This window comes from Pelecanus crispus, chromosome 6, assembly GCF_030463565.1.
Source record: "Pelecanus crispus isolate bPelCri1 chromosome 6, bPelCri1.pri, whole genome shotgun sequence".
NCBI classification, from domain to species: Eukaryota; Metazoa; Chordata; class Aves; order Pelecaniformes; family Pelecanidae; genus Pelecanus; species Pelecanus crispus.
Window position 1 is genome coordinate 62080386 of NC_134648.1, and position 25891 is coordinate 62106276.

General features: G+C 38.0%; 1 protein-coding gene across 3 annotated transcripts in view; it reads right to left on the reverse strand.

The window, feature by feature from the left end:
• The window catches only part of CDC42BPB (CDC42 binding protein kinase beta), a 97924-nt gene that overhangs the window by 32847 nt on the left and 39186 nt on the right, over positions 1-25891 (reverse strand). For all 3 annotated transcript variants that reach the window (XM_075713133.1, XM_075713132.1, XM_075713131.1), the window contains exons 3-12: positions 21424-21507; positions 17780-17875; positions 13132-13280; positions 9246-9339; positions 7719-7919; positions 5662-5910; positions 4604-4683; positions 3441-3607; positions 3226-3345; positions 1187-1320 (exon numbers count right to left, since the gene is read on the reverse strand). In XM_075713133.1, coding sequence (XP_075569248.1) covers positions 1187-1320; positions 3226-3345; positions 3441-3607; positions 4604-4683; positions 5662-5910; positions 7719-7919; positions 9246-9339; positions 13132-13280; positions 17780-17875; positions 21424-21507 — 1374 coding nt within the window. The remainder of the gene's footprint in view (positions 1-1186; positions 1321-3225; positions 3346-3440; positions 3608-4603; positions 4684-5661; positions 5911-7718; positions 7920-9245; positions 9340-13131; positions 13281-17779; positions 17876-21423; positions 21508-25891) is intronic.

Consider the following 25891-nt stretch of genomic DNA (forward strand, 5'->3'; position numbering starts at 1 on the left):
ATTCTTCAGAAAACTGATGAAGATTCCTTAGAACAAACTGTGAAGCTCTTAATACTTTAATTGAAAGTATAAAAGCTGTTTCCTTTACAGCAAATGGTTAACAAAAATTAATAAGATTAAAACACAAATTGAATGTTCTACATAAAATCATTGCGGGGGGGGGGTGGGGGGGTGGGGGGTGGGGGGTGGAATAAGAAAAAGAGCAGAACTAGACAACAGAATAAATGTATACTGGCCAAAGCACTTCCAAAAAAATTCTGCCGTTAGTAGGAGTATTGCAGGAGCATTCATTAACTTCCCAAAAGGCACATGTTCAAGCCAAGAGGAACAGATTTGCCTTCTCTGCTACTCATACACTCTGGTAAATAACCCCTACCAGTGGTTAACAGACAGAAGAGAGACTGTTAAATTCTAGGGGACAAAAACCCCAGAGATTTTTGCCCATGGATTACTTTTGGGTCTATCTAAATGCCACGTGAACAATACGGCTGCTAGACTTTTCCAAAACTAGCTAGTTTTCCAAAACTAGCTAGCTGAATACAGGCAGCTTTTTTTGATATTATTGAAAGTTGTATGTAGTATATGCAAATGCTTATTTACTTTACTGCAAAATATTTTGCTGACTTAAACTAAGATACTGTTACATTTTAGGAAGCAAACAAAGGTGTAATTTACACAACAGTAATTGCTGAATTTATTTACCTAAAAGTCATCCTCAGCCTTAAGGAATAATTAACCTTTTGGTATTACAACGAGTAAGTGGGCTCAAGCTGGAGCAGTGACCTAGCTCTATTAATTCTTTCATACACACACACACACACACATATATATACGCATGCTTTTTGGCATCTACAGGACTGATGACTAGCCATAGATCTGAGTTTAACTCCTGTGTATACTGAAACAGTTGAGAATAATTAAACAGTTAAACTAAAAACATTCTTTAGGTGTTTGTTCCATCTAGCAGAACACATTTGAAATAAATAAGATGCCAATCAAATTCCAAAGAAGAAAGTGTGCTACTTTGGAAAACTACTGTATTGCTAATGAAATGAACAGGTTCACTAGCATCTCAGTATAGTTTTAAAAAGGAGCATTTATAACACTAAAACTGAAATCACAACAAAACTGTTCTACAACTCCTTTACATGACCATTTTTAAACGTATCTAGCTTTGGATCAATACCTTATGAAGGTCCTCCTTTTCTTGCCGCAGTACTCTGCACTGTTTTTCTAGTCCTTTCAACTTGTGTATAGAGTCTTCATGTTCTTGTCGAAAAGCCACTGCATCTGCAAGCTGTCCTTCCAGTTTACTTATATCTGTAGATTAGTACATATTAAAAGGTAACTGGTCCCAAATTTACACCAATAAAGCAAGCAACATTACCCAAGCAAACTGGCATCACCTTGTTTGGATAATCAACTTCTTCCCTGTTCCCGCCATTTTAGACTTTAAGGTAATTCTGGGGCATTGAGAGCTCCATATAGTTTTAATTTTCTCAGCCTATTAAAGAAATCCTCCCAAAGACTGTCATCTCTTGAAGTGAAAAAGCCTTAGCTTTGTTTTGTTTTGGAGGAATGCAACTTCTAGCCCTTGAAAACATTGAAACAAACTTGAGTTGTTCAAATTCCAGTTCTAGTAATTTGTCTCCTAAATAGTTTTCATTATATGACAAGCAAGGCTACAGTCAGCCATTAGTGCGTCCAGCAAGAGAGGAAAGGACTATTTATTTCTAGAGTAGATAAGAACTCACAATCTGGGAAGGAAATACCATCCTGCACGAGGCAGGCTGGAGACCCGACTGCCCGTATTTCTGGCAGTATGTTCTCCTGGTCGTTCTCTCTTTACTCTCGAAGAAAATTAAACAAATTTGATTTGAAATTATAACCTTTAAGCACAACAAACTAACCTGCTTAGTTATTTCTTAGTTATATTCCTGCTCAGTCTCAACAGTTGGTAAGAAAACGAACTGCCATTCTCCATCTGATTTTAATTACTATTTCTTTTAAACAAATAAATAAGAAATTGCACAGGGAATAACTGTCGCACTCAAGTTCCACTGATGTCTGTGGCAGAAGAGGAAATTGGACCTATGTGTTCAGGGATCCCAAGCACCGCTGTGACAATTAAAGTATTATTCCTTTCCTCATTTCAGCACAAACCTCCTCCCACTCTACAGGAACCAATACTACTTCTTTTTAAATGAGATTGTACTGCTAGTTTTTATATTAAACAGGACACCGTTGGCTGAAGAGCTGGATAAACCTGAACCATTTGCAGAAGTCGCACCTTAATCTAACTATTTTGACTCAAACCTAATTCCAGAACATACAAGAATAGCTTTTTTTTTGGAAGGATATTCTATTTAGAAGAGCTGAGCTGATTTTTGCAATGCATGCACCTACAAAGCGGGTATATTGCCAAACTGCAGGGGGAAAAAAAAAAAAATCAGCATCAGCAACTCAGCATCTGAACTCACTTATGCTATATTACAGGCCCCTATAAATCTCTCAGCCAAGTCATTAGGACTCAAAACTACCCTTTTGTTTATCATTCATTCCCACTTAAAAATCAGATGCTAACAGGAGGTTTATATGGATAAACTAATAGCATTGTCAAGCAACAGATTTTCACTGATATGGATGAGTCAGTCTTCTCTCAGGACAGATGCCAGTATTTGTTTTTCTGCAATGCTCAGTGCTTCCTAATTAATGCATCACCAGACAGAAACACAAAGGGAGCAGGATCTCAGAAATATTTAAATATGAACTATTATTACACATCCTCCCACCTATCCCCTTATGCTACTAAAGAGCAACTAGTCTTCTCTCCCCACTCTTACATCTACCTCCAGTAAAAACCCCTCCAAAACAACATGCACGCACACACACCCTGACAAAAAAGGAGGGGTAAGAACAGGATCTCTTGAGACTTCTAGAAACATCACAAAAAAAAATTTAACTGAACCCATCTAGACAATTCATTGTACTCTAGACTCCCTATAGCTAGTATATGCTATCAGGCTGAGCAAATGGAAGAAAAAGTTAAGTCCTCATCTGGAAAAACTGAAATGCCTCTTAATATTGAACAAGACTAAAAAAAAACTTTTTTTTTTTTAGCACCTCAAGAACATTAATTCTACTTATTGCAAAAACACAGTATGTATTTTGCTACTCCTAGTAACATGAAATTGCATTACAATAATTACCATGCCAGAGGCTTACCTGTTAATTTGTTCTTCAACCGGTCAATTTCTTCATTTAATTTTTTTATTTCCTTATCACGGCTTGTATTTACTGTAACACATGCTGGACCCTGGAGGTTTTGCATTGTCTGTGTAGATTCTTAAAATCAGAAAAGGAAAGGGTTTTCAATAAAATACATTCCAATTCCTCCTAATGAGCAGAAGTAAGAATCCAAACAAATACAAACCACTAACCTTGCAGTTTTCTGTTCAAATCCTGCTTTTCTTGCTCTAATTTCCGTATTTTCCTTTCATAGCCTTCTATTTGTGAAGTGTTCTTTAAGTCACGCTGTACATCCATATCTTTGGTTACAGTGTCAGACTGCATCGCACTCTTTAAAGTGCCTCTATCAGATAAAGAGCTGAAAACAAATACATAAGTTAGAACATTTTAATAAATACTCACAGCAGTCTATAGCAGTGAGATGCTGTGATTCCACAAAGTACACACCTTAAATTTACAAGAACAATTACTGCAGTAATTGTCACTGTTGAGACAACTGTCAGGGTAGATAAAGTTATTATTCCCTAGCTACTGTAGAATTCAGATACCTGCATTCAGGACTTTAAGGATGCGGATGTATATTCACTTTACAAACTGCCTAAATGATTGAAAATGTTAACTTCCCTATGCCAAAGGTTACTACTACCTGACAGCAAAGTAAGCAGGTAAGTGTACCTGTGTACCGAGAGAGCTGAGAAACAAACCCAAAAGCTTAGTTTAAAGGGTGACAAAAACTGATTTAGCTAAGCCACATGATCTCACTCTGAAAAAGATGAGATGTGCGTACTGGGTTCTTTCTGAAATTGTATTGCATGCGGTAACAAACCCCAGCAAAGGGAAATAACGGAATAACAAACAGGGCAGAATAACCTTAAGATCAGATACAAGCATATGTTTGACGGATCTCCGAAGTCAGATGGAGGCCATTTCAAAGATCTGCAAAGTGAGCCACTTTGTCCATGCTCAGAACCATCTATGTTAACTTAGCCTACCAGCAGGACTTTGGACCAATGAGCTAATCCTAAACTGTTCCTGGCAGACAATCAACATGGACAAGACTTGCTCTCAGCTTCTCAATGCAGGAACAGCAAGTTTATACCCAAGCGCAAGTGACACAACTAGTCCCTTAGCTTTCATTAATTTCAAATAGATAAAATATTAAATACAAAAGCATCTAATCTGGGCAAGCAGAATCAAAACATGTTCAGACACTTGGAGAAAAAAAAGGGATAAAGGTTTATCCACAGGCACACCTATGGACATCGACCTTTCTACATGTTTATAAAAATGAGAATTTCCTAGAATTAGCTGCATTTGGGAAGCAAGTTTAATGAACAACATATCCTTTGCTTACCTATCAGTTGTGTATGTAAAGCCAACAAATGGTAAATGCAATCCAGAAAAGCCTGTATGAGAACTCGGTGGCACCACTTCCTGCATGAAAACAACATGCATGAAAACCCAAAAGAGAACCCATACAGAGCTAAAGGCATTTGACTTAGCCTCAACAGTTAAAGAGAGACAGCTAACAAAGACTTTTCTTAGCGCATACCAATTGAAAATTGGCAGTTACGCTTCATTGGATAGCCTTCCATTGTCCCTGGACAAACTTCATTTCAGATTAGGTCACTTAATATAATGACCTGAATTTAGGAGCCTCTTGAACTGGCACTTGAAAGGGCAGCATTTCAACAAGCTCAAAGCACAATGCAACCAGTAGAAGAAAACCCGAAATTTCAAGTTCCTAATTAAAAGTGACTTGGCACCAAAATGCATGCTGTTAGTTTTAGTATGCTAGTTACTGTTAGATATGGAATGAAAAAATATGCCAAAAGCTCTTCATTTCTTGGAATCCAAGCTGATGAACAAATTACCACAAAAGCCCTCTGCTCCTCCTGAACCAAGTTTGTAAACTACTACACAACAGAAATAGAGGAGAGGAACACTAATGCTCCCACTCCAAAAACCAGCCTCCTGGTTCTAAAGTGAGTGAAGTAGCAGTGTGAGCTCTCTCACCTGGACAGCTGTGATTGCAAGCTGCATGGAGCATATATGTGTATTTCTGAAGACAGATTTTTTCTCACCTTTGAAAAGCAATAAATCCAAATACTAGCTCCTTGTAAAGGTAAACTAAAAGGGCATCTAAGGTTTTTTCCCCCACCAAAATATTTTTTAACTTTGACTGACCGTGTAACAGTAGTCCATTTTGGCAAATGCTACCATTTAGAAAAGCAGCTCACGATTTCTGATAACCCAAAATGCCAAAGAGATGAAAAACTTGAATTTTTCACATTTGAAATGACTTATTTTTCATCTCTTACATTACTTATGTTGAAATAAGTTCTCACTACTACCTTACAGTGCAGCAAGGTTGCATACTTGCATTAGCAATATTTAAAAGCAAAGACTCACTGGATTTCTTAATACATCATCATCTACATCAAAGTTTGAGGTGTCAGAAGGACTGCTAACATCTGGAATGTAAGGTGCTTCTAAGTTTCGGATGTTATCCCAATTAAGTCCTTCAAAAAATGCATGAGACTTAAAATCCTCTATTCCATTCTGTCCCAGTCTACGCTCCCTACTGCAGATAAGTCGCTGAATAAGATCTTTTGCTTCTTCAGATACATCTGTAACATGGGATGGAAACTGAAATCGTTCCTAAAAAACAAAATAAACAGAGAAATTTTTAGAGAAGGAATCCATTCCATAACTTTTAATAGTAGTTTCAAAAAGAACATGCTAAGTTACACAAATAAAACTGCAAATGAATAGTCAAACATTGTTCAGTTCCAGTGAGCAGTGGCAGAGCACAATGCAATACATTCAGTGACAGACTTTTTGTCTTAAAATGGATTTTGAGGACAAGTAATAATTTCTCAATTTCTTTAATACAGATCTGTTTGAAACTAACTGCAGTTACAGTAACTCTATTAGGAAAAGCAAACTTTTTTTAAGACATACAGGAATTTTGACACACTACAATATGTTAAAGATCATACAATAAAGTCAGACCCTCACTGGTATTCTTAGTCACAGATCCACGTATCTCCTGAAGACGTGCTCCTTGAGATTTTATTAATTTCAACTCTTAAAAACCCATGATGGCAGTCAATTCTTTACAAAACACTGTTATATGTACGGATGTATTTTTCTATTTTATAGGTTAAATATCTGTTTTTCTTACCAAAATATAATGTAAATCTTTGCTAAATGTAGATTATCATAAACAAACAGAAGACCTAAAAATTGTGCTTACCACTAACATCTGAAATTACTCTAGGTAAAAATCAGGAAAAGTTTTTCTGTATTTTAGCCTGCTACTACTACCACCACTCTATAGTCAAGAAAGGCTTTCTGGTTTGGTTTGTTTTTTTTTTTTTAAATAAAGGACAATAGCGCATCTCTCTCTCTCTCTCTCTCTAATACAACTTCTCAAGTTTAAAATGAGATCATTAGGGACCAAACCAGCATAACTGAAATTAAACTTCAAAACTTCCATTGAAAAGCATACAGTCATATTGACTGTGTGTCCAAATGAGATTATAATATTAAGTCTGCAGGACAACAGCTTCCAATTTCCTCCCAAGTAGTTTAAGAGCCAGGTAGCCAGAGTTCATGCTGGTTACGTTTGCAACCAGCTAGTTCATTGAAGAAATTAAAGCAAGAGAGATATTAATATTCATCACATCAAGGGTGTGAGCTCTGGCAAGGATTTCATGTCTTATCCATTACTGCTTCACTGTGAGAGCACAGCATTGTAAACACTAGTAAACTGCACTCATCCTGGGGAGAAGAAAATGCAACAATACAGCCTATGCAACAGCTTCTGGCTACCTAGGATGAGTATGCACATAAACGCATCCTCCTAATACAGCTCATGAAAGGACACCATGAACTGGTTTGTTCTTATTCTCTAATGTTCAAAATGCACCCAGAAGTTCCAACTCTTCTCCACCACTTTGACCCTGGACAAACCCCCTAACATCATGTTCTTCATGAAGCTCAAATTCATGTTTTTCTACCACTTCCACTCCGGCCAACTCCCCCCAACCTCCTGTTCTTCATGCAGCTCATGTCTACACTGGTTGACTTGCCTGTTGCCTTTTTTGTACCGTTATCAGTGTGACAGAAAATGCACGCAGCTGTGTAAATACTAAGTTACTTCATTTCTCTTACACAGTCCAGAGAAAGCTTTAAATGGGCCTGACATGAGAGTTGGTTTTAATCTCTATTTTGTGATGACTGCTTAGGTTTTCAAACAAGAACATCAGCATTTAGAGGAAAATTTCAATTTGACAAAGAAGCAAACATTCCTCAAACCTGAACCAACAAACCTACACAACATGGTTCTAAACCATCATGAAAAAGCAAAGAACTACCATCACTCCAATATCTTTAAGTGATAACAGTTTCTGCATAAACATTATAATCTCAGTGAATACATAGAGATTTAACATATCTCTTACTTCATGATTCATAATCTTCCCATAGGTTTCCACTAACGACTCTGCATAAAAGGGTGTTTCACCATACAGCATTTCATACATGCAGACACCCAGTGACCACCAGTCACATTCAGGCCCATATTTTCCCATTCCATCTTCCATTGCTTGCAGTATCTCAGGGGAGATGTAGTCAGGTGTACCCACTGCTACTGACGACTGTACCTTAAAAGTAAGGCAAACATAATTCTCCTAAGTTTTCAGGTTCTCTCAGCAACTTTCACTAGTATTTGTGACAAACAGACACACCATGATTTTGGAAAGGGAAGAGATTTATAAAATCACAGCAACAAAATAAAGAAACTATTAAGAAAGTAACAAAGACTGCGAAGATTAAGTTCCAGTCTACTTCTACATAAAATTATTTGATACGTTTTATTCTGAACACAGTAGAAAACCCAAACAGTCATACCTGTTGTGAGAAAGCAGAAAGACAACAGGAGAAAATGTTTCAGCTTTGTATCTGTTTATACTTTAAAATTGCAGTTGGCTGCCAGAAGTTGAAATGAGAAATGAATAAGCAGGGAGTTCAAGTCCTATCACCTGAGTTTTACAGTTTCATTTGAAGACAGCAAGGGCAAGTAGACCCCTATTTTTATTACGTCAGAAATCGGTTTAAGGCTTATAGCATAGTTGTGCAACTGGGTGCAATACAGGGGTAAGGTGAGGATTACCCTGTGCCCAAGGAGTAGGGAAGCCCTGACCACCAGGGCAGTGGCAGAGCAGCTCTGGTCTCTAGGAACATGTTCAGAGAATTCACAGAGACTTATAATGGCTCCTTCCAATTCATTCTGCATTTTAATATGGTAAACATTTGACAGGCATTTTATGACTACAGAATGTCACCAAGACTTGAGTTTGTGCCAAAAATCAGTGAACAATGTTGCATGCCATATTCTGGCAGGATTGGCACCTCTGGAAGCACCCTACACTAGGCAAAACCAAACAAAAAAACCTCATGAGTTATTTAGCTTTTAGGGTGTATCCAATCTGGTGCACAAGATGGCCAATTACCATAGCGTTGCTGTTCAATTTGTAAAAGGCATATAAAATAAACTGCTTATTAATTATCTCCTCATTTTGAATGACTTATACTTCAAATCTGTCATGGCTGCTAGGTTCCTGGTCAGCAATGATTCCAGCACATAAATAATATCAAACTTCTATCCTTTTTTAACACAGGGTCTTTGGACAGTTCATAAAAGTCTCATGAGAACTCAAATGGCTAGTAGGAGAGAAGGTGAAAAACAGAGAAACATAGCAAAGGATAACTTTAAAAGGTAGCAGCCAGTGAAACAAGGAGACGAAGATGTCAAAAATGTTTTTATAAATACGCGGAGTTACACACTTCCCTCAATTTTTAGCATGTCGATAAGCTTACAACTATCACCTCCCTGATGCACACTGACAATGTCTAATAGCTTTAAGACCAGCAACTCACTTAAAAGGTCTCACTACCAGTGACCAAATTAAATTTTTCTTCATACATACTGTGCCATCTTCACTCATTTTCAGACAGGATCCAAAGTCTGCCAGTCGTATGTGGCCATTCATGTCCAAAAGGACATTATCAGGCTTTATGTCCCTGTTATAATAGAAAGAAGTGAAAAGATTTAAATATATAGTATTAACTCTGCTTGCAAAGATTAATCTTGCACCAGAATAACAAAGAATTTTATGTTGGATACCCACTGATGCAAACTCCTTATTGTACTAGTTACGACCTTCTCTTCCTGCCCAACTTAAAAGTTTGCCCGCAATATTGAAGCCTTAGATTACATCAGATTTTCAAGCTCATCAAAGTTGAACTCTGGTCAAATAACCAAGCAGAACAATTACAGTGAGTCATATCGACTGTAATAGATAGGCAGTTTACTTCATCAACATAATTTCAAGATTATATGCATCACTATGTTGTTTAGAGGCAAGAAAGATAAAAGAGAAAAGGCAATCTTTTAATCTCATGGTTTTTGCCAAGATTTATAACTAACTTCTAACTCCTTATCTAGGAAGATTTATTTTTACTGCTTCTCTAAATTTTGTCCAGCATTTCTGTTGGCCAGTGTTTTTCATATGCTATTCAAGACTTTCTATACACTACTGCACAGCACATTAGCTTCTATGGATACCTTCTAAAGACCTTTGCATCCTGTGTACTCTACAAGCCACTGAATTCCCCCAGCTCTGGGATCAGGGCAATGCCATTTCAACAGGATACAGTAACATTAGAAAGTCTCCAATATCAAACTGTGTCTTCCTATTCTTACATATGTATACAGCAGGGTATAAAACAGTATACAGCATGCTAAGGCTACTAAATGACATGGAACTAAGATTCCCATTTAATGTTAGCTCATTACTTTATATTCTTTTTGATATCAGAAAGGCAGCCAAAAGGATTTACTAAAGAGCATGTTAATTGAATTTAGCTCACCAATTAACCACATTTTATTTCACCACTTTGTACTCAAATTCACATGAAGTAAAGTATCAGTAAAAGATCGATCACACAGACAACTTAATAAGACAGTCCTGATACATACTATGCTGTTTGTTTTTTTTTTTTAAATTAATAGCCTCAAAATATCCCAAATTATTTTAAGAGCACCTAACCAATATGTTGGGAAGGTGGCAAGAAAGGAAGAGGGAAGAACAAGTGCAGAAGACAGAATCAACTCAGTTATGTACCAATTCTGCAGGCTAAAAAGGACAACATACATGTCTTCCAAGGTAACACATATCAGTCTCCTTCCCTTTCTTTATCCAACACTATCCAGGATCAGTTCCCAGCATGCTAGCATATCACTGTGACATTTTGAAATATTATTATTATTTGAGCTAGCCAAAAAAAGATAAAGAAACCTATAAATGTGTTGATTTGGTTCTTTTAAGATATCATATTTATTCAGATAATATTATCTATTAGTAATAAATAAAACCACATGTGGTTTACGTTAAACCCACCAGTCTTGTTGCACCATAAAATACTGTATTTCTTTTCAAATGCAAAGTTCCAAATGCCACTACATGTGCTCAAAAACTTAAAAATTGTACAATAGCTTCAGCTTAATTTTTGAGGAAGAGACTAGAATTACTAGGAACAAGGAAAAAAAAAGTGCTCTAACACACCTTGCCACATAAATGTGGAAGTTGACAATGTCTGATTTTTAAGGTGCTCAATTCCACAGTTTCACACTCGAGGAGACTTACGAGAAAAACCATGATAGGTTTAACAAAGGGTCTTCATATGTGTAAAAATCCTGCCAATCTGATAAATTCTTCCAACACAAACTTGAATTAACACTTTTTAACCAAAGGCTAATGCTTTGAAATTAATTACTGAAACTTCACTAATACTGTTGCTCATTAGCAGTATTCAGACAAAATGGTAAACGCTAATCTCTGCCTGTCAGCATAAATTAAATGCACATATACTTTTTATAATACAGAAAAAGATGTGCTAACCCAGAAAATTAAGACCATCTCACTATGCTTTCCCAATAAACGCATTACTAATTTTCTATTGTTAAATTTATTCCATGCATTTCAGTTCCAGATACCGTCAACATTCCCTTACAGTCCCCTAACCAAAGTCAAACTCAGTAGGTGCAGAGGACTATTTAAGCTTATATACCACGATATACCAATTTCTTTGTTTTTTACAGAACACTGCTCACAGTGCCATTCAAAGCATGAGCCAATCTCATCCAACACATCTCCGCTTTTCTGCTTTGCATGCAGATCCCGCTTGCCTAAGGGAACACTGTTTCTGTTCAGAAAGGCTTAATGCCTCATCTCTGAGCTCCACTGTTTCCTATCTACAGCTAACAGGTCATATAAGCCTTTAAAGGGTCCTTGAAATCCTCTCCAGAGCAATCATGCTTCCTCCTAATCCATTCCAGTTGCCAAGCAGTAATTTCTTGGGCATTCATACATCCCCTATTCAAAGTGTATGTTTTGGCCTCAGAGCCATTCATTCCTATTGCCACAACAGATATCCATTCAGCCCCGCGCAAAGATGTAGCTGGTCAGTTAGTCAGGCCACCTGCCTCGGAAATGGGTGTAATGGTGCCTCTGGTGAACTTCTCTGAGCCCATAACATTTTTAAATCCCTGCATATTGTCCACATTTACTCAAAGGAGTATTACAGAGTTTATGTATTTTTTCTCTTTTTAATTTTTGAAACAGTGATCAAAGTCCGAACAGAACAGTTCAAAGCGTCATAGTTTGAGTATTCCCCATGTCTTTTAAACATTAATTGTAAATAAAAATCACCTTACTTACCTAATGGTTTTCACCCACAAATGCATAAAAGAAACAGTAAATCTGTCCTTATTTCACAGACTAAGAAATGAAGGCATAAAGAGTTAAAGGGACCTGGCCAAGACATACCTGCCAAGCCAGGTACAATGCTAGTATGAAGTCCACTTCTCCTGAGCCAGGACTTCAGTGACCTACCATGAACCTACTTGTACAGCCATAAGCAGTTTTCACGTTAATTGAAAAAACCTCTCTACTCTCCCGCTCTGCATTTTCTAACTTCTCTGAAATCAATATATATATCAGCACATAAAGAGACAACTGCAAAGGTTTCCAGAATTAGTGTAATTGACACTAATTGACATATACATAGTTGTTAAAGCTGAAGAGCAAACAAAGGATAGAAATTCTCACTTGATCAAGATTCTTGCAATGATGAAATAAAATATTAATCAAGTGCTTCCCTTGCACTACTCACAGCATTTCTAAAACAGTTCCTCCAAGAGGAAGTCAAAAAAGAAGCATACAAAGTGTGCTCTACGTTCCTGACCAGTTTCCTCTGACAGAGAATAAGGAATATTATATATTATTAACTACTACAGGACACAACCTAAGTTAACATGATGGTAGGCACCATTTTGGAATATACATCCTGTGTGCAGAAACAATTAGACAGGCACATGCCCACTCATTACAAGAACCGTTTGAGGATGACCTCAGGTAAATAGATGCACTGATGTTATCATGGGCTTACTGTGCCTAAGTTTTGCAGAATGTCTGAACATTTGCACAGAATTCAAACTGCTTCAAACTTCTAGGTTGGCTTGGACAAAGGCAGACAAATATTCATGAAGTGAACTGAGAATAAGTCAAGAAGCCTGATTAAAAATAAAAGCTTTAGTAAAAGGTTAGTCAGGTAAATGCCACTGCTTCTAATATCAATCCATCAAAACTTGATATTTAAAATGTAATAGCTTATACAGCTCTTATGCAGTATATAGTAAGCAAGAACCCACAGCCGTCTGCATGTACCCATTTACATATGTAGCAATATCTTCAGGATTAAGATTGTATAATGGTACATGTGTTTTTTCCCCTAAGTGAGACGGTATTTTACCTGTGCACATAATGTAGCTCATGTATGGAATGTATAGCAAGCACCATTTCACCAATGTAGAACCTAGCCATATCTTCAGGAAGCTTGTCTTCAAACTTACTGAGAAGTGTCAGTAAGTCACCACCAACATAGTAGTCCATCACTAGATACTGAAAAAGGAGAAATAAAGCAGTTAAGTACCAAGAGACAGGTGGTAAGAAAAAAACTAAAGTTCAGTTATCTGCTGAAAAAAACCCCTATCTATGCCTGGGGAAAGCTGTCAAAACTGGTAATCATTTGCATTACTTTTATTTGCTTATTTAGTGTAAAAACATACCATGTTCCTTTAATAATCACAGTAAGGGTTACACATCAGCATTCAGTTCTTACCATAAAAAAAAAAAAAAAAACCAAGCTACAGTAGCAACAAACAAGTAAATTGGGGTGAGTTTATTTCTGTCTTAACTACAGTATCACACAAGGAAAATAATCAAGTACCACCAAAACTAATGTAGGTTATCAATCGTTAAACTGACAATTTCCAGAAGATGCAGGAAGAAAAAAATATAGTTAAAAACAATACTTGATGCAGCTTATTCTAAAATACACATTTCATTACTACTTTTTAGTTGTGGTACCATTTCAATACTAATTCCAAAGTTCCAAAAGTGGGACTTATCACATCAACATCTTCAAACACTCATCTTGGCACATGCCACATCATGGATGCATAACATAGCTGGCAGGAGCTTGATGACACTATATTAGGCATGCTAGTGACAAGCCAGAAGCACTATCAAGCCAGAGGCACGACAGCAGTGGGAAACTTAAAAATCAAACATTTATGTTATTTTGAATACATTTCAGTAAAAAAGTATGCAGCCTCCTAGGCCAATCGGCCATTACCCTACCCATGGAAAGAACCAATACATATAGGGTAATGTGAAAGAAAAGGACTCAGACTTGCTATTTGTTTCTCATGCCACAAAACAGGGATTACATTTAAGTTATTTCCTAGCAATGTCCACCTAAATCCAGACCATCACTTCAAGTATAATGACTTTATCTGGTACTACCAGTCTTGAGCCATTTTGTTCCATGCTTCCCAAGATGCTTTGATACATGGTTTTAGGAATAACGTTGCTTATTTTGGAAATAACTTTCCAAAGCAGTCATCATCTTTTTCTCCTCAAGGTAAAGCAACCTGCAATCCACTGTCCCTGCCACAGATTCATCTTCTACAAGGGAAGAAAATTAAACAAGATAGGAACCCAAAGGAACATGAAGTGCAATACTAACCGTTTCCTCACTATCTTTTGGTTTAAAAGAGCAACTCTGAAAGGCACAGGTTTTGATGTTTCCCCATAGCATACAAATTATAGCTTAATCTGACAGGCAAACTGCACCACTTACATTGAAATCAATCAGTCTGTACTGCACAACCCATCAAGGAATTTTAAACACGTGTTGGAACACTGTACACATAAAACAATTACGTTTGAAAACAGAAGGCTACAGACAGGAACCAGCAATCTTTTAAAAGGGATATTGTATTTAAGTGTTTTCTCTCAAATTCAAATATAAGAGAGCTTAGAGAGGCTTCTGTGGGAGCTGAAATAGCCTGCCTGTCAAAAAGACAAGGTAATGCACTTCCCTCAGCTCCCACAGCATTCGTAAGTCAGCAAGAACTCAGCTGACCCATGAAATGAGGCACTTGGATCAGAGAAAGATGGAAGACCTCTTCTATAAGAAAGTCAAATTTTATTCATCTTTCAATTCACAATGATTTTCTTGCCAGGAGGCACTTCTTTCACATGGGATTAAAATAAAGGGTATTAAGATGCTGAAATCTAGAGGTATTGCATTCTTCTGGGGAAATGACTACATCAAACAGGGGGAGGGTAGTTGGAAATCAAAGAAAAAAAACACATCAAAATACTCTCATGAATACTCAGGAGCCTTTAAGAGGCTGACAGCACACAAACACACATATGCCCTTCTTCATGAATGAGACCGGGAAAGAAAATTTTTCTGATAAAGCACAAGAAAACTAACAGATTTGAATCTGGATGAGATTAAAGAACTTCAGGTCCCATACATGTTTCTAATATTCATGGACTATGTTTTATCTACACCATATCTGCTTCAGCAAAATCACCAAAGGCTTACTTAACCCATTTTGACTCAAACTGTCTCTACAAAAAGCTTTCTAGGAACCAGAAAAAAGCCATGCTAGCATTTCCACGTAATGTCATTTAAGAGCTGGCTGTTTAGAAAACACTACCACAAGGTGTATTTGCCTCTAAAACATTTTAAAACTACAGAAGCAGAACCAGAAAATGAACTCCAGAACATAAAGTGTTTTGTGGAATTTCATGTTTCTTGCTTATGTGTAAATTCTGCATCATCACATGCTCTACTAATATTAAATAGAGGAAATAAACTCCCAATTACTTCTAGACTGTCCAAGGGCAGCTACTACTTTTCTACCTTAACATCTCATCTTCTCTTTATCTGTCTCATTCTGAGCCCTCTATCATGCAGCCAGAGGAGAATGGCAAAGCCCTAGGTGTGGGAAGACGCCAAGGTTCTTGCTCTGCTTTAGGGTTACCTTACGTGGTTTTGCCCTTAGGAATCACTGGCTGTAATGCACCAACATCACTGGGAGCAGACACCAGAACCTAGACCTTTCTCTTTCAGAGGACCGATGTCCACTCCAGGTCGGGGAACCAAGCTCTGTTGTCTGTTCCTGTTTTGTTCTCAGCTTTGCATTCCATTCTACAAGAATCAAGGACGAACAGCACAGCTAAAAAGTAAACCCAATCTGCTCAGGTTCTGTAACATGGCAACACTCTCCCGAGATGTGGAAAAACATGGCTATAAACTTCTTCAAGTTGAGCAGAGAACTGAACAGAGATCTTTTAGCCCCTAGACAAGTGAACCACTAAGATGGTATGGAAAAGAACCTTCTGTCCAGTCTTTGGATGAAAGTCACTTCCTGATGTGTTTCACCTTTTCTTCATGCATCATTTACAAGAGTGACTGAGATGCAGGTACACTCCATCTGTGAGCACTAGACATTTACATGAGACGGATGCTGAGTAAGAGATCAAATTGGAAGGCAGCATCTCAGCACATGCAGGACCAGACCTCAGGCAAGCTGGGAATCTGCTGACTTTGGCTGCCAGGCAGAGCTGATGCTTTCTTAGATACTGGATCTTAAATTAGATGCTAGATATCTAAATTCTGCTGTCAAGTGAAACTTCAACATCTAAATGTCTTTGGCAAGTTGGGGAAAAGAAATGTATTATACTGCTATAGCTTGCTTGGAACAGATTTGTATAAAATGGTATTAGCAACACTAGATCCCTCTCTATACTGTCATTACTACTGCTTGCTATCTTACACAGCTGAAAGTTTTTTCTTGGGGAGCTTCGTTCTTAGAAGCTACTTGGAAATACTACATTATAGGATGTCCTAGGCTATTTTTGTGCAAGTCTGAAGGACGTTTGGTTCTGAGGGAATTTGAAATTATGAGCTATCTTCATAAGGCAGTGCTAGAGGTAACTAATCTTTGAGAGGTTAAAAATCTGGATCTATCACAAAGCATTCAATGGAAATAGCTTGTAAATGAGGGTCTAAGACCCAACTACTTATTTACTTATGATGTGCTTGTTATTCTGAAAATACTTTTAACATGAAGGTCAAAATAATTTGTTTTGTTTCAGCACCTGTGGAAAAGTCTGAGTACTTTCTAACTCTTTCATATGCTTTAGTTCCTGAACTCATTGGCAGCCTTTTATCAATGCATTCTTTTCTTATTTATAATCATGACTTGCTACTGTGGTACTACCTAAAAAGTGTTAAGTAGGTGAAAACTTTCACATTACAACTATGTCAGTTTTAACACAAATAGGAGGTTTGCAAACCCAGCCTCAAGTAGCCACACCGAAGCTGTATGGTTCGGTATATTGCAGTATGTTGGGGCTTTACCGACTTTGCTCCTGACCAGCACTCTCCTGACTTCTGTGACTAAGGTAAACACAGCTTAAATGTTACAGTTCTAATAACCCATCATTAAAAAAATGTAATAGGAGTAATGACTTTCTTTATAAATGGTTGCTAAAGTCTCTCAAACTACTGAGATGACCGATCTGCTGATTTAAAAACATATTTTATTTAAATACTTTTAAGAAATGGGCTATTTTTTTCTGAAGCCTTTTAAAATATCATTTTAATCAGTTTTTAAATAAAATTTTAAATTACTTTGGCCATTTTTAAACAAAATCTTGCTTCAAAAGACATTCTGAAAGTTTAAAATAAAACAATACTATTTCTTACTTTCACAGAGTTAACACCTCTCAAATTATTTAATTGCAATGTTATCTAAAACATTAAACTTAAGCATGATCTATTTTATGCAATGGTAGGTTAGTTAATTTAAGGTGCTTAACTAAACCTCTCTATATTATAGTACTACACGACTTTCTCACTCTCCTGGAGTTACAGTCAGCCCTTTGAAGTATTTCTTCAAGGAGAAAACAAGAATGTTGAAACACTGCTGCAAGGCATGAGGTGGACTGATTTATTGCACTAATATCCTTAAATGTACCAAAAATAAAGTTATTTCATAACCTAAAGCTTTTATTTGCTGATGAATCAAACATACCAAATAGTTCTCATCTTGAAAGGCATAGTGCAATGTAGTAATCCACTGACAATCTCCATTCACCAAGACATTTCTCTCTTCTCGGAAGCAAGCTGTCTAAAGGAAGAGAGGGGGGAAAAGCCATTGTCAGCATCAACAAGTAGTTTTCACAGGATGAATATATATGGATGTTTTACAGGATTATTTAAAATTACTGAACAGAGGTCTCTATTCATTGGAATTTGGTCTGCACAAGTGACAAACCAGGGAATCTCCACAGGCTTGTAGTCAGGCATTCAGTCACTCTAATCCTGACTGTGACCTTAAAAAAAAAAAAAAACAAAACCAAAACCCCCAAAAAAACAAACAAAAAACCTCAACCACCAAACCAACCAATACACAACACTCCCCCCCTCAACACCAAAAAGCCCACAAACCAATTAGAGTCAACACTGGATCTTTGTTCCATAACGTATTTTTAAAAGCCAGAAAAATGATAACTTGTCACTGCAATCTGTAGCAGAAACATAACGGCTCTAGGAAAGCAAGTCTTGTTCTTCTGAAAAAGACCTTTGTGAAAATACAGTTTCCTGTATACTTTTCTTGCATTACAGTTCCAGTACCAGACACTGCCAACACACTATAGGAAATAAGCAGATTTTACTATTACTGTCTTATCTTTGTCCAGTATAATACATTTTTAATAATCTTTCCCCCATTTCAAATAACCCACTACAACACTTCAGAGAAGCAAGCTCTGTGTAACAGGTTTTCTCAGCATCTTTACATAAAGCCAACTTTCATAAACTTCAAGGCAGTCCTCCTTAATAAAAATATATTAATGTTTTTATTGGATCAGAACTATCAAGATGCAGACCTTGGAACTCTTTCACTACTCTCAATTCAGAAAGCCATTATTAGGATATTCAGTAGCTGCAGTTCAAGTATTTGGGTTCTGGATAATAATTGATTTTTTTTTTTTGTCATTGCCACTTGTCCAGATGTCTTAGAAAATGTACCATGGAAGGAACATTCCTGGGAAGCCCAAGCCTTATCATATACTGATTGCATCTTATAAAGATATCTCAACCATTTTTCCCCCGCCTAAGGAAGCAAAAGTCAATTTACATTTCTACTGAAGATGACCATACTGTGGCCACGTTGTAAAGTTAGTAATTTTTGGTGCAAAGAGATGTAAATTGTAATTAAACGTTAACTGAGAGTGGTTTAATGGTTTATGAATGCAAGGCCAAAGTATCACTCTACAAAAAGTTTGGCAGCAACAGCAGCTCCAAGTAATCTTATCCCCTGTCCGCAGCACCAGAGCACAGCGCTTCCCAGTTCTTCTGGCACCACGATGCGAGGAGGCTGCCAACACAGAAAACTAGTTTGTTTATTTTTGAAGACATCAGTTCCTTGATCCAGTCCACTGTGCAACCTCAAATAGCGAGGGAATGTTATGAACACCTCAAAACCAGTAATGCTGCTGAATACTTTGCATCATGAATTCAAAGTATAAAACTCTCCTTTTCTGCTTACACTAGTTTAAAAGGCCTTGAGGCATGCCTTGAAAAAAGCATGACAGGCTACCTAATCAGCCAGTCAGGACTTATTTGGAACTGTCAACAGTAATACACTAATGACTATGTATTTTGCTGTCAGAACAACGAATACAAACGGTCCACCTTATCAACATAATTGGCATGCCTATTTTTTCTTGCTACCCATTTACAGATGTCAGCTGATGTTCACTAATCTTTCCTCTATTTTAGTGGCTTCCAACCATGGTTAGTTTTTCTTGCAGCTAGTACACAAATAAGCAGTGTTTAGATAACTTTTTTGCTACGTTTACTAAGTCATAACATGCTTCATATTACAATTCACAAAACAAACATAAACCAGTGTAATGACATGCTGCTTAGACCACTCATACAGTGGCTAATAAAACACCCAAAGTCTGCTTTTCAGTGGAACTGCCCACTTAAGAGGCTACTGTATTCTTGCAGGCTTCCTAACAAGTTCTACCACACTTGGGAAATTTTAACACCCAGATGTTTTATGAACTTGATATGCAGGTTATAAAGTCTTGCTTATCCAGAAAAGCCAAATCAAGCAAGCAAACCAAACAGGAAAAGACAAAGGGGCACAGCAGAGAAGACAGCTCCTTTACTGTCCTTTGTAGATGGGGAAAATCAGTGAGAGAACTTAACTGGACTGTTACTTGTCCTAATTGTGTATTGGGAAAACTATTCCTCATTATACCTCTTTCTTGGTGGATAACCATCTTCCACCTCTTGCTGCCTGAGAAGGTAAGAGGGGTTAGCTGCATAATTTGAAGACAATTTGCAAACAGCTGTCTTCTCAGGATATGTCTCCATGTAGAAGTTTCAGCTATTTAGGTAGCCCATTTAATTGTCACTTTAAAAATGACTGAAGTAAGCCAGCATAGCTGTATTTCCATTAGAGTGTGGGAGCCCCCTACAAGCATTTGGGTTTCAAACAATTCTATACTGACCAATGAATTAACCCAACTGAAACCTGTGTAGAAAGGGCACCAAATTTCCGCCAGACAGGGGAAGGCTCAATGCAGACCTGCTGATGCAGCACAGCCAGGAGCATGAACTCTGCTGACAGCTCAAAGAACAGCCGAGTGGCAGTGGCTGCTGCCGCTTCGAAAAACGAGCACAGACCGATGGACGGAGTGCGACTAAATCAGGCAAAGGCAGTGGTGAAGAGGGGCTTAACACGAGGGAGGAGATTTATTCACAGGAAAAGAGCTGGCACTGACTCACTGAAAGGAAGGGAGGGCCTAGGAAGGGTAGGCTGGGGGAGAGAAGCTGTCAGGAAGGGGACAGAAGAATGGGACAGGGAAGGGTCAGCAGGCTCAGTCCTCAGCAAGCGGCTAGCCTTCGCCCCTTAACAGAACTGCTGCAAGCATTGATGCACTACATGTATTTTCCCCTAACATCTACTGCTCATTTAACTCCCGATTTATGTAATATTACATTTGCCATAAGGTTTTCCTTTACAGTGCAAAAGTAGGTATTCTAGGAATATGCCACTTCCCATGGCATATTCTCAGCAGGCCCTTTCCTTATCTGTGAAGTATCCATTCACATTTGCATAATTTGTTGTGACAATGTACATCTCCTTTCATCAAAAATACCCTTTTTAAACAGATTTACCTTTTTAACACATTTTGTTTTACAATCTGGAATCCGTGATTCCAAAGTATTTAGTTATAGTTCACCAGTTATATCAATCCTGTTACAAACTGTAGGATGCAAAGCTCCTTAATGTATGCTTTCTGAATGCAAGAGAAAAAAGACCTTTTCATAATGTTTTTGTATACAGCTGTGAATGTCATAGTAGCACGATCTCAGTTTTCATGTAGTCTTTAACTTGCCTTTATTGTAAACAAAAATCTGGCCAATAAATTCGGGGTAAGAACTAGGGCAGACTGTCTGGTAAACGAATACACAGTAATGCTGAGAACAACAGATGCCTGGAAGGGACTGTCAGACTTGATTGCATTAAAACAGCTTAAGAAAAAAAGAAAAAAGAATGAAGCTCATATGCTCATGAAATAATTCTTCCTAATCTGGAATGCAATTTTCCTAATGCCATTTTAAAAATTCTCTGTGTTAGAAAACCATATTACTTACCTCTGCCCTTTTAAGCATTTCCCATTTATTTAGAATTTTCATTGCATAAATGCGCTCTGTACACTTCATTTTAACAACTGCAACCTGAAATAAGAAAATATTTAACAAAAACATGGTCAGAGATATACAATATTTAAGCAAAATGTTAATAAAGTAAGGTACTAAGGAGTCATCAGCGATCAGCTCACACATTGATAAATTACAGCTTGATTCTTTGCTCCTTCTGTATTCCTCCTGCATTACTACGATGTACTTGATGCACAGCACACCATGTGTGGTCAAGTGCTTATGATCAAGCACACGGAAGATGATACAGGAGGGGTATGAAGCTTTTCATATGAAGATGCAGAGTAAAGCTGCATTGTTTGCCAAGAACAAGCGATGCTTGTACACCATGCCTTCAGCCAACGAAGTGACATTTAAAAGGGCAGCCTGTGAAAACGAGGAAGGCTGCTGTCAATAAAAATAAACTACATTTGACTAATTTGTTTTCACATTTCAGGTTTCAGAAACTTGAAAGATATTTGCAAATTAACATGCTTGTGTACTATATGCAGATATTTAAAAAGAAGCAAAAACAGTATCATTTACTTATTTATCATTTTGCTTGAAGCATTTTACTATGCATCCTGTGTATTAGGCTTGCTCAGACTGGTCTATTATGAGCAGTAGTTGCGCACATAGCTGTACAGTGGAAGAAAAAACAGCATACAGAAACTTCAAGGCTTAGGAATGCAAAGACTTTATTTTGACCAAGACTTGTATTCTCCAAGACCAAAACTAATTCTTCTCATAGGAAAGCCACCATTTCCACAAAATTCTTCCAGTTAGCAAAGAAAAGCAGGGATTCACAGGACTATACGCGGACTGCTTGAATGTTTCTGCTGCTTCTCAGCTTGTCTCTATTTCAGACACAGAAAACCAACCAGCTTTCATTGCTTTTAACAGAGCTCTAAATAGCAGTGGGAAAAGTTACAGGAATCACATCAGCTCGCCTCTTCTGTTGCTGAAAAACTCTCATCTATAAGGGATTCAGGAGCTGCAGCAACTCTAAGAAGACACTAACTATAAAAAAAGGTTGGAATAATGCATCAAGCAGAGCCAAACTATACAAAGTCAGAAGTCCTGAGGAGGGAAGAGGGAAATATAGTACCTCCCTGCACCTTACCAGTAAAGAAGCTCCAGATGAGGGGCGGGGGGATGACTGCTCCTCCAGTAACACAAGAATGGGATATTCACATTTAGACAGACACCTGACTCTGCAGATGCATACTTAAGCCTCCCACCCCTCGGTGGGTGAAGGTCCACTCACCAGGTCACGTAACAGGTGATCAAAACCTAGTACACACGTGCACACAGAGTTGTGTAATGGAAACATATCTTAAGAAAAGGACTGGCACGTACCATCACAGGAAAGACATGGGAATCTGGCCCTAAACACAGCTGGGAAAGACACAGCACAAAGAAGAAACTTCTGTAAGCTATGTAGAACATCCACGGCTCCATTACATCCCAGTGTCTCCTGGGCTACAAACACCTCCCGCAGACACTGCTCGTGCTGCGGGGGAAGGATGAGTAAGATGAGAACATCTCATTTGAACACATGAGGTTGTTTGGGACATTCGGAACTGTTCAACACTGACTTTTGGTAACAGCCTAAAACATTAGCTTTGTTCCTGTCCTCTTCACGGCCCTGCAGTTAACAGCCACTGTAACAACCTCTCTGCATACATTTAATTGAATTATTTGCCTGATACAGCTGAAGGCACACTGTAAGTCAAACTGCACATTAAAAGCTTTGGGAAACCACAAGATGCTGACATTCCTTGCTACACACTTTAAACTCTGTTCCACACAGAACATGATGACTCAGGAGATACCCCCATCTCCACTGAAGGGACAGACCAAACTGAGCACCATTACCTGCTGCAGACGAACAAAAGCTCTGGGGCAGAAGCAATTTGCAAGCCTAGCTCTTCCAGCCCTGAAGTAGCAACATTCAGGTTTTATTACACCACAACACTAAAACTGCTCAGCCATTTAAGTACAAATATAGTGCACAAATCAGAACCCAGATATGCATCTACTGCACTTTATCTAAGGCCATCACTGTCTGAAAGCACTGCAGGCTGACGGAAGTTTGAAGCGTGCTCAACTGCTGAGGAGGGATGAGAGCCTGACATCGCGGAGGAGCTGCGCAAATGTTAGACCAGAAAGTGGTGAATAAAAACAGGCCTGGACAAAGGGGAAAAAAAAAAAAAGAAAAAAGAAAAAGGAAGCCAAATCTGTAGGACCTATTTAGCAATTCCCCAGGTGCTACCTATATTAGTGCTATGTATTTTCAACTGAAAGGACTGCTTAAAAAAAAAACCCATTTTAAACTTTCTGGAGGAAGAGAATTGTCTTCTGTGGAAGAAAAAGTGGAATGAATAAAAGGAAAGTCGACTCATTTTCACAATAAGTGATCCATCAAGTTAGGGCACCAGTAAACACACTGCTGCTTTAGTTTTAAGGGGCACAGTGGGACAGCTTCTTGTGCCAACAGAAAAGTTCATGTAACCATACAGCAAAATAGGTAATTCCCCAAGAATTTTACCTCTGAAAAGAAACCTAAAAGGTGCAGAAGATGCCTCACAGAAGTAACAGAACTTTGGCCTGACTAGACCTGACTCCTCAACCCATTCTAATCATTAGGGTTTGGTTTTTTTTTTTTTTTAAAGAAAACATAAATTTAAAAACCAAACCTCATTGATGTTGGAACTGAACCAGGGAAACACAAACTAAATAATGCTTTGATAAAATCAGTACTATTATAAGCAAGAATATTGTTGCAATATTGCGAAAAATCCTACACCCTTTGTTCCATAAAACACCTCAGCGCTTCCTCGAGTTAGCTTTCTTTTACTTTCTTCATCAGGTGGCAGTATTTCTAAGTTTACATTTGTCATATAATGCTTTGGCTGTTTCTGAGATGCTGCTGTGTAGTTGTTTTTTCTTACTTTTGTATTAATTCCTCTTTCTCTGGCATACCTCAAATTCAATTACAATAACCACACTGACCACTTTGCAAGATCAAACAGAAACCTCTTAAATTGCAATTATGCTAACCACGCAAGATGTCAGGTTTTAAATATGATGGCTCTTATGCTACACACCAATCCACCACATCTACTAATGTAAGAAAAAATACTCGGTGTTCAGAGGTATTCCAAAAGATGCAGATTTGTACACTGCTGCAAATGCCTAGTTTAAGAACAAAAAGCACTGCTGCTATCTTCAAAGTTTAAAAGTCTACTGGCCAAACAAGTGCTCATGTTATGCACAGACTGTAAAAGATCAGAATTTAATTTTGATGCTTACTCTTTGTTTCCAAGGCCGTTACAACTTACACTGTAATTGAAGTTAAAAAAGAAAGTACGCTAAGGATAATGAAAGGAAAAAAGGTACAAGCAGAGGTATAAAGTAGCTTCTGAAGAAGATGTATTAATTTTATTAATAATCATAATATAACTAAATTTTTATATAAATAATGTATATGATATAAATATATAAATAATACATATAAAAAGAATATAACTTAATTATAATATAACTAAAATATTCCAGGCCTGGAAGAGCTAACAGCTACGACAGGCATACAAAACCACAGATGTTGAGGAGAAGATGAACAGAGAACAATTATTTCCTGTTTCTCATAACACAGAAATTGAAACACTTCAAATAAAATAAAAAGGTGGCAAGATTAAGGACATTATTATTGTCAGTTTTGGAACTCGGCCACAGGCTGCTATGGACAGCTAAGTATTCAAAAAGTATTTAAATACATGCTTAATACCCAAGTAACACATGTAGCAGAAGTCTCAGAGACTACTGACCACTGAGTTACAGGTGTGGTTAGGGAGTCCCTGACCCCTCAACCGCTGGAAGCTGGGAGGGATCAGCTCTGCTCTGACCTTGGACTTTTCCTACACCTCTCTACCTGGCCAAAGGGACGGGATGTGGGCTAACTGTTGGCGAAGCACTGGAACAGGTTGCCCAGCGAGGTAGTGGAGGCCCCATCCCTGGAAACCTTCAAGGTCAGGTTGGACGGGGCTCTGAGCAACCTGATCCGGTTAAAGCTGTCCCTGCTCACTGCAGGGGGGCTGGGCTAGATGACCTCTAAAGGTCCCTTCCAACCCAAAGCATTCTATGACTAACTAATCCACACACCTTTGACCCAGAACAACTATCTTTGATACCTGTGTCAAATTAAGAAAATTAAAACTTACCCAATTTGTATCTCATTATGCTAGGTTGGAAGGGACAATTGGGGGTTCCAAATACTCAACAATCCCAGAGTGGTTTGGTAGAGAGATTTAGGTGACTGTTTTACCAAGTCTTAAAACACTGCTAAGGAAACACTCCAGATGCAGGCGTTCCCCCTCCACTGCAGCCCCCCTTCCAGGCAAGCCCCCGCGGGTCCATGCTG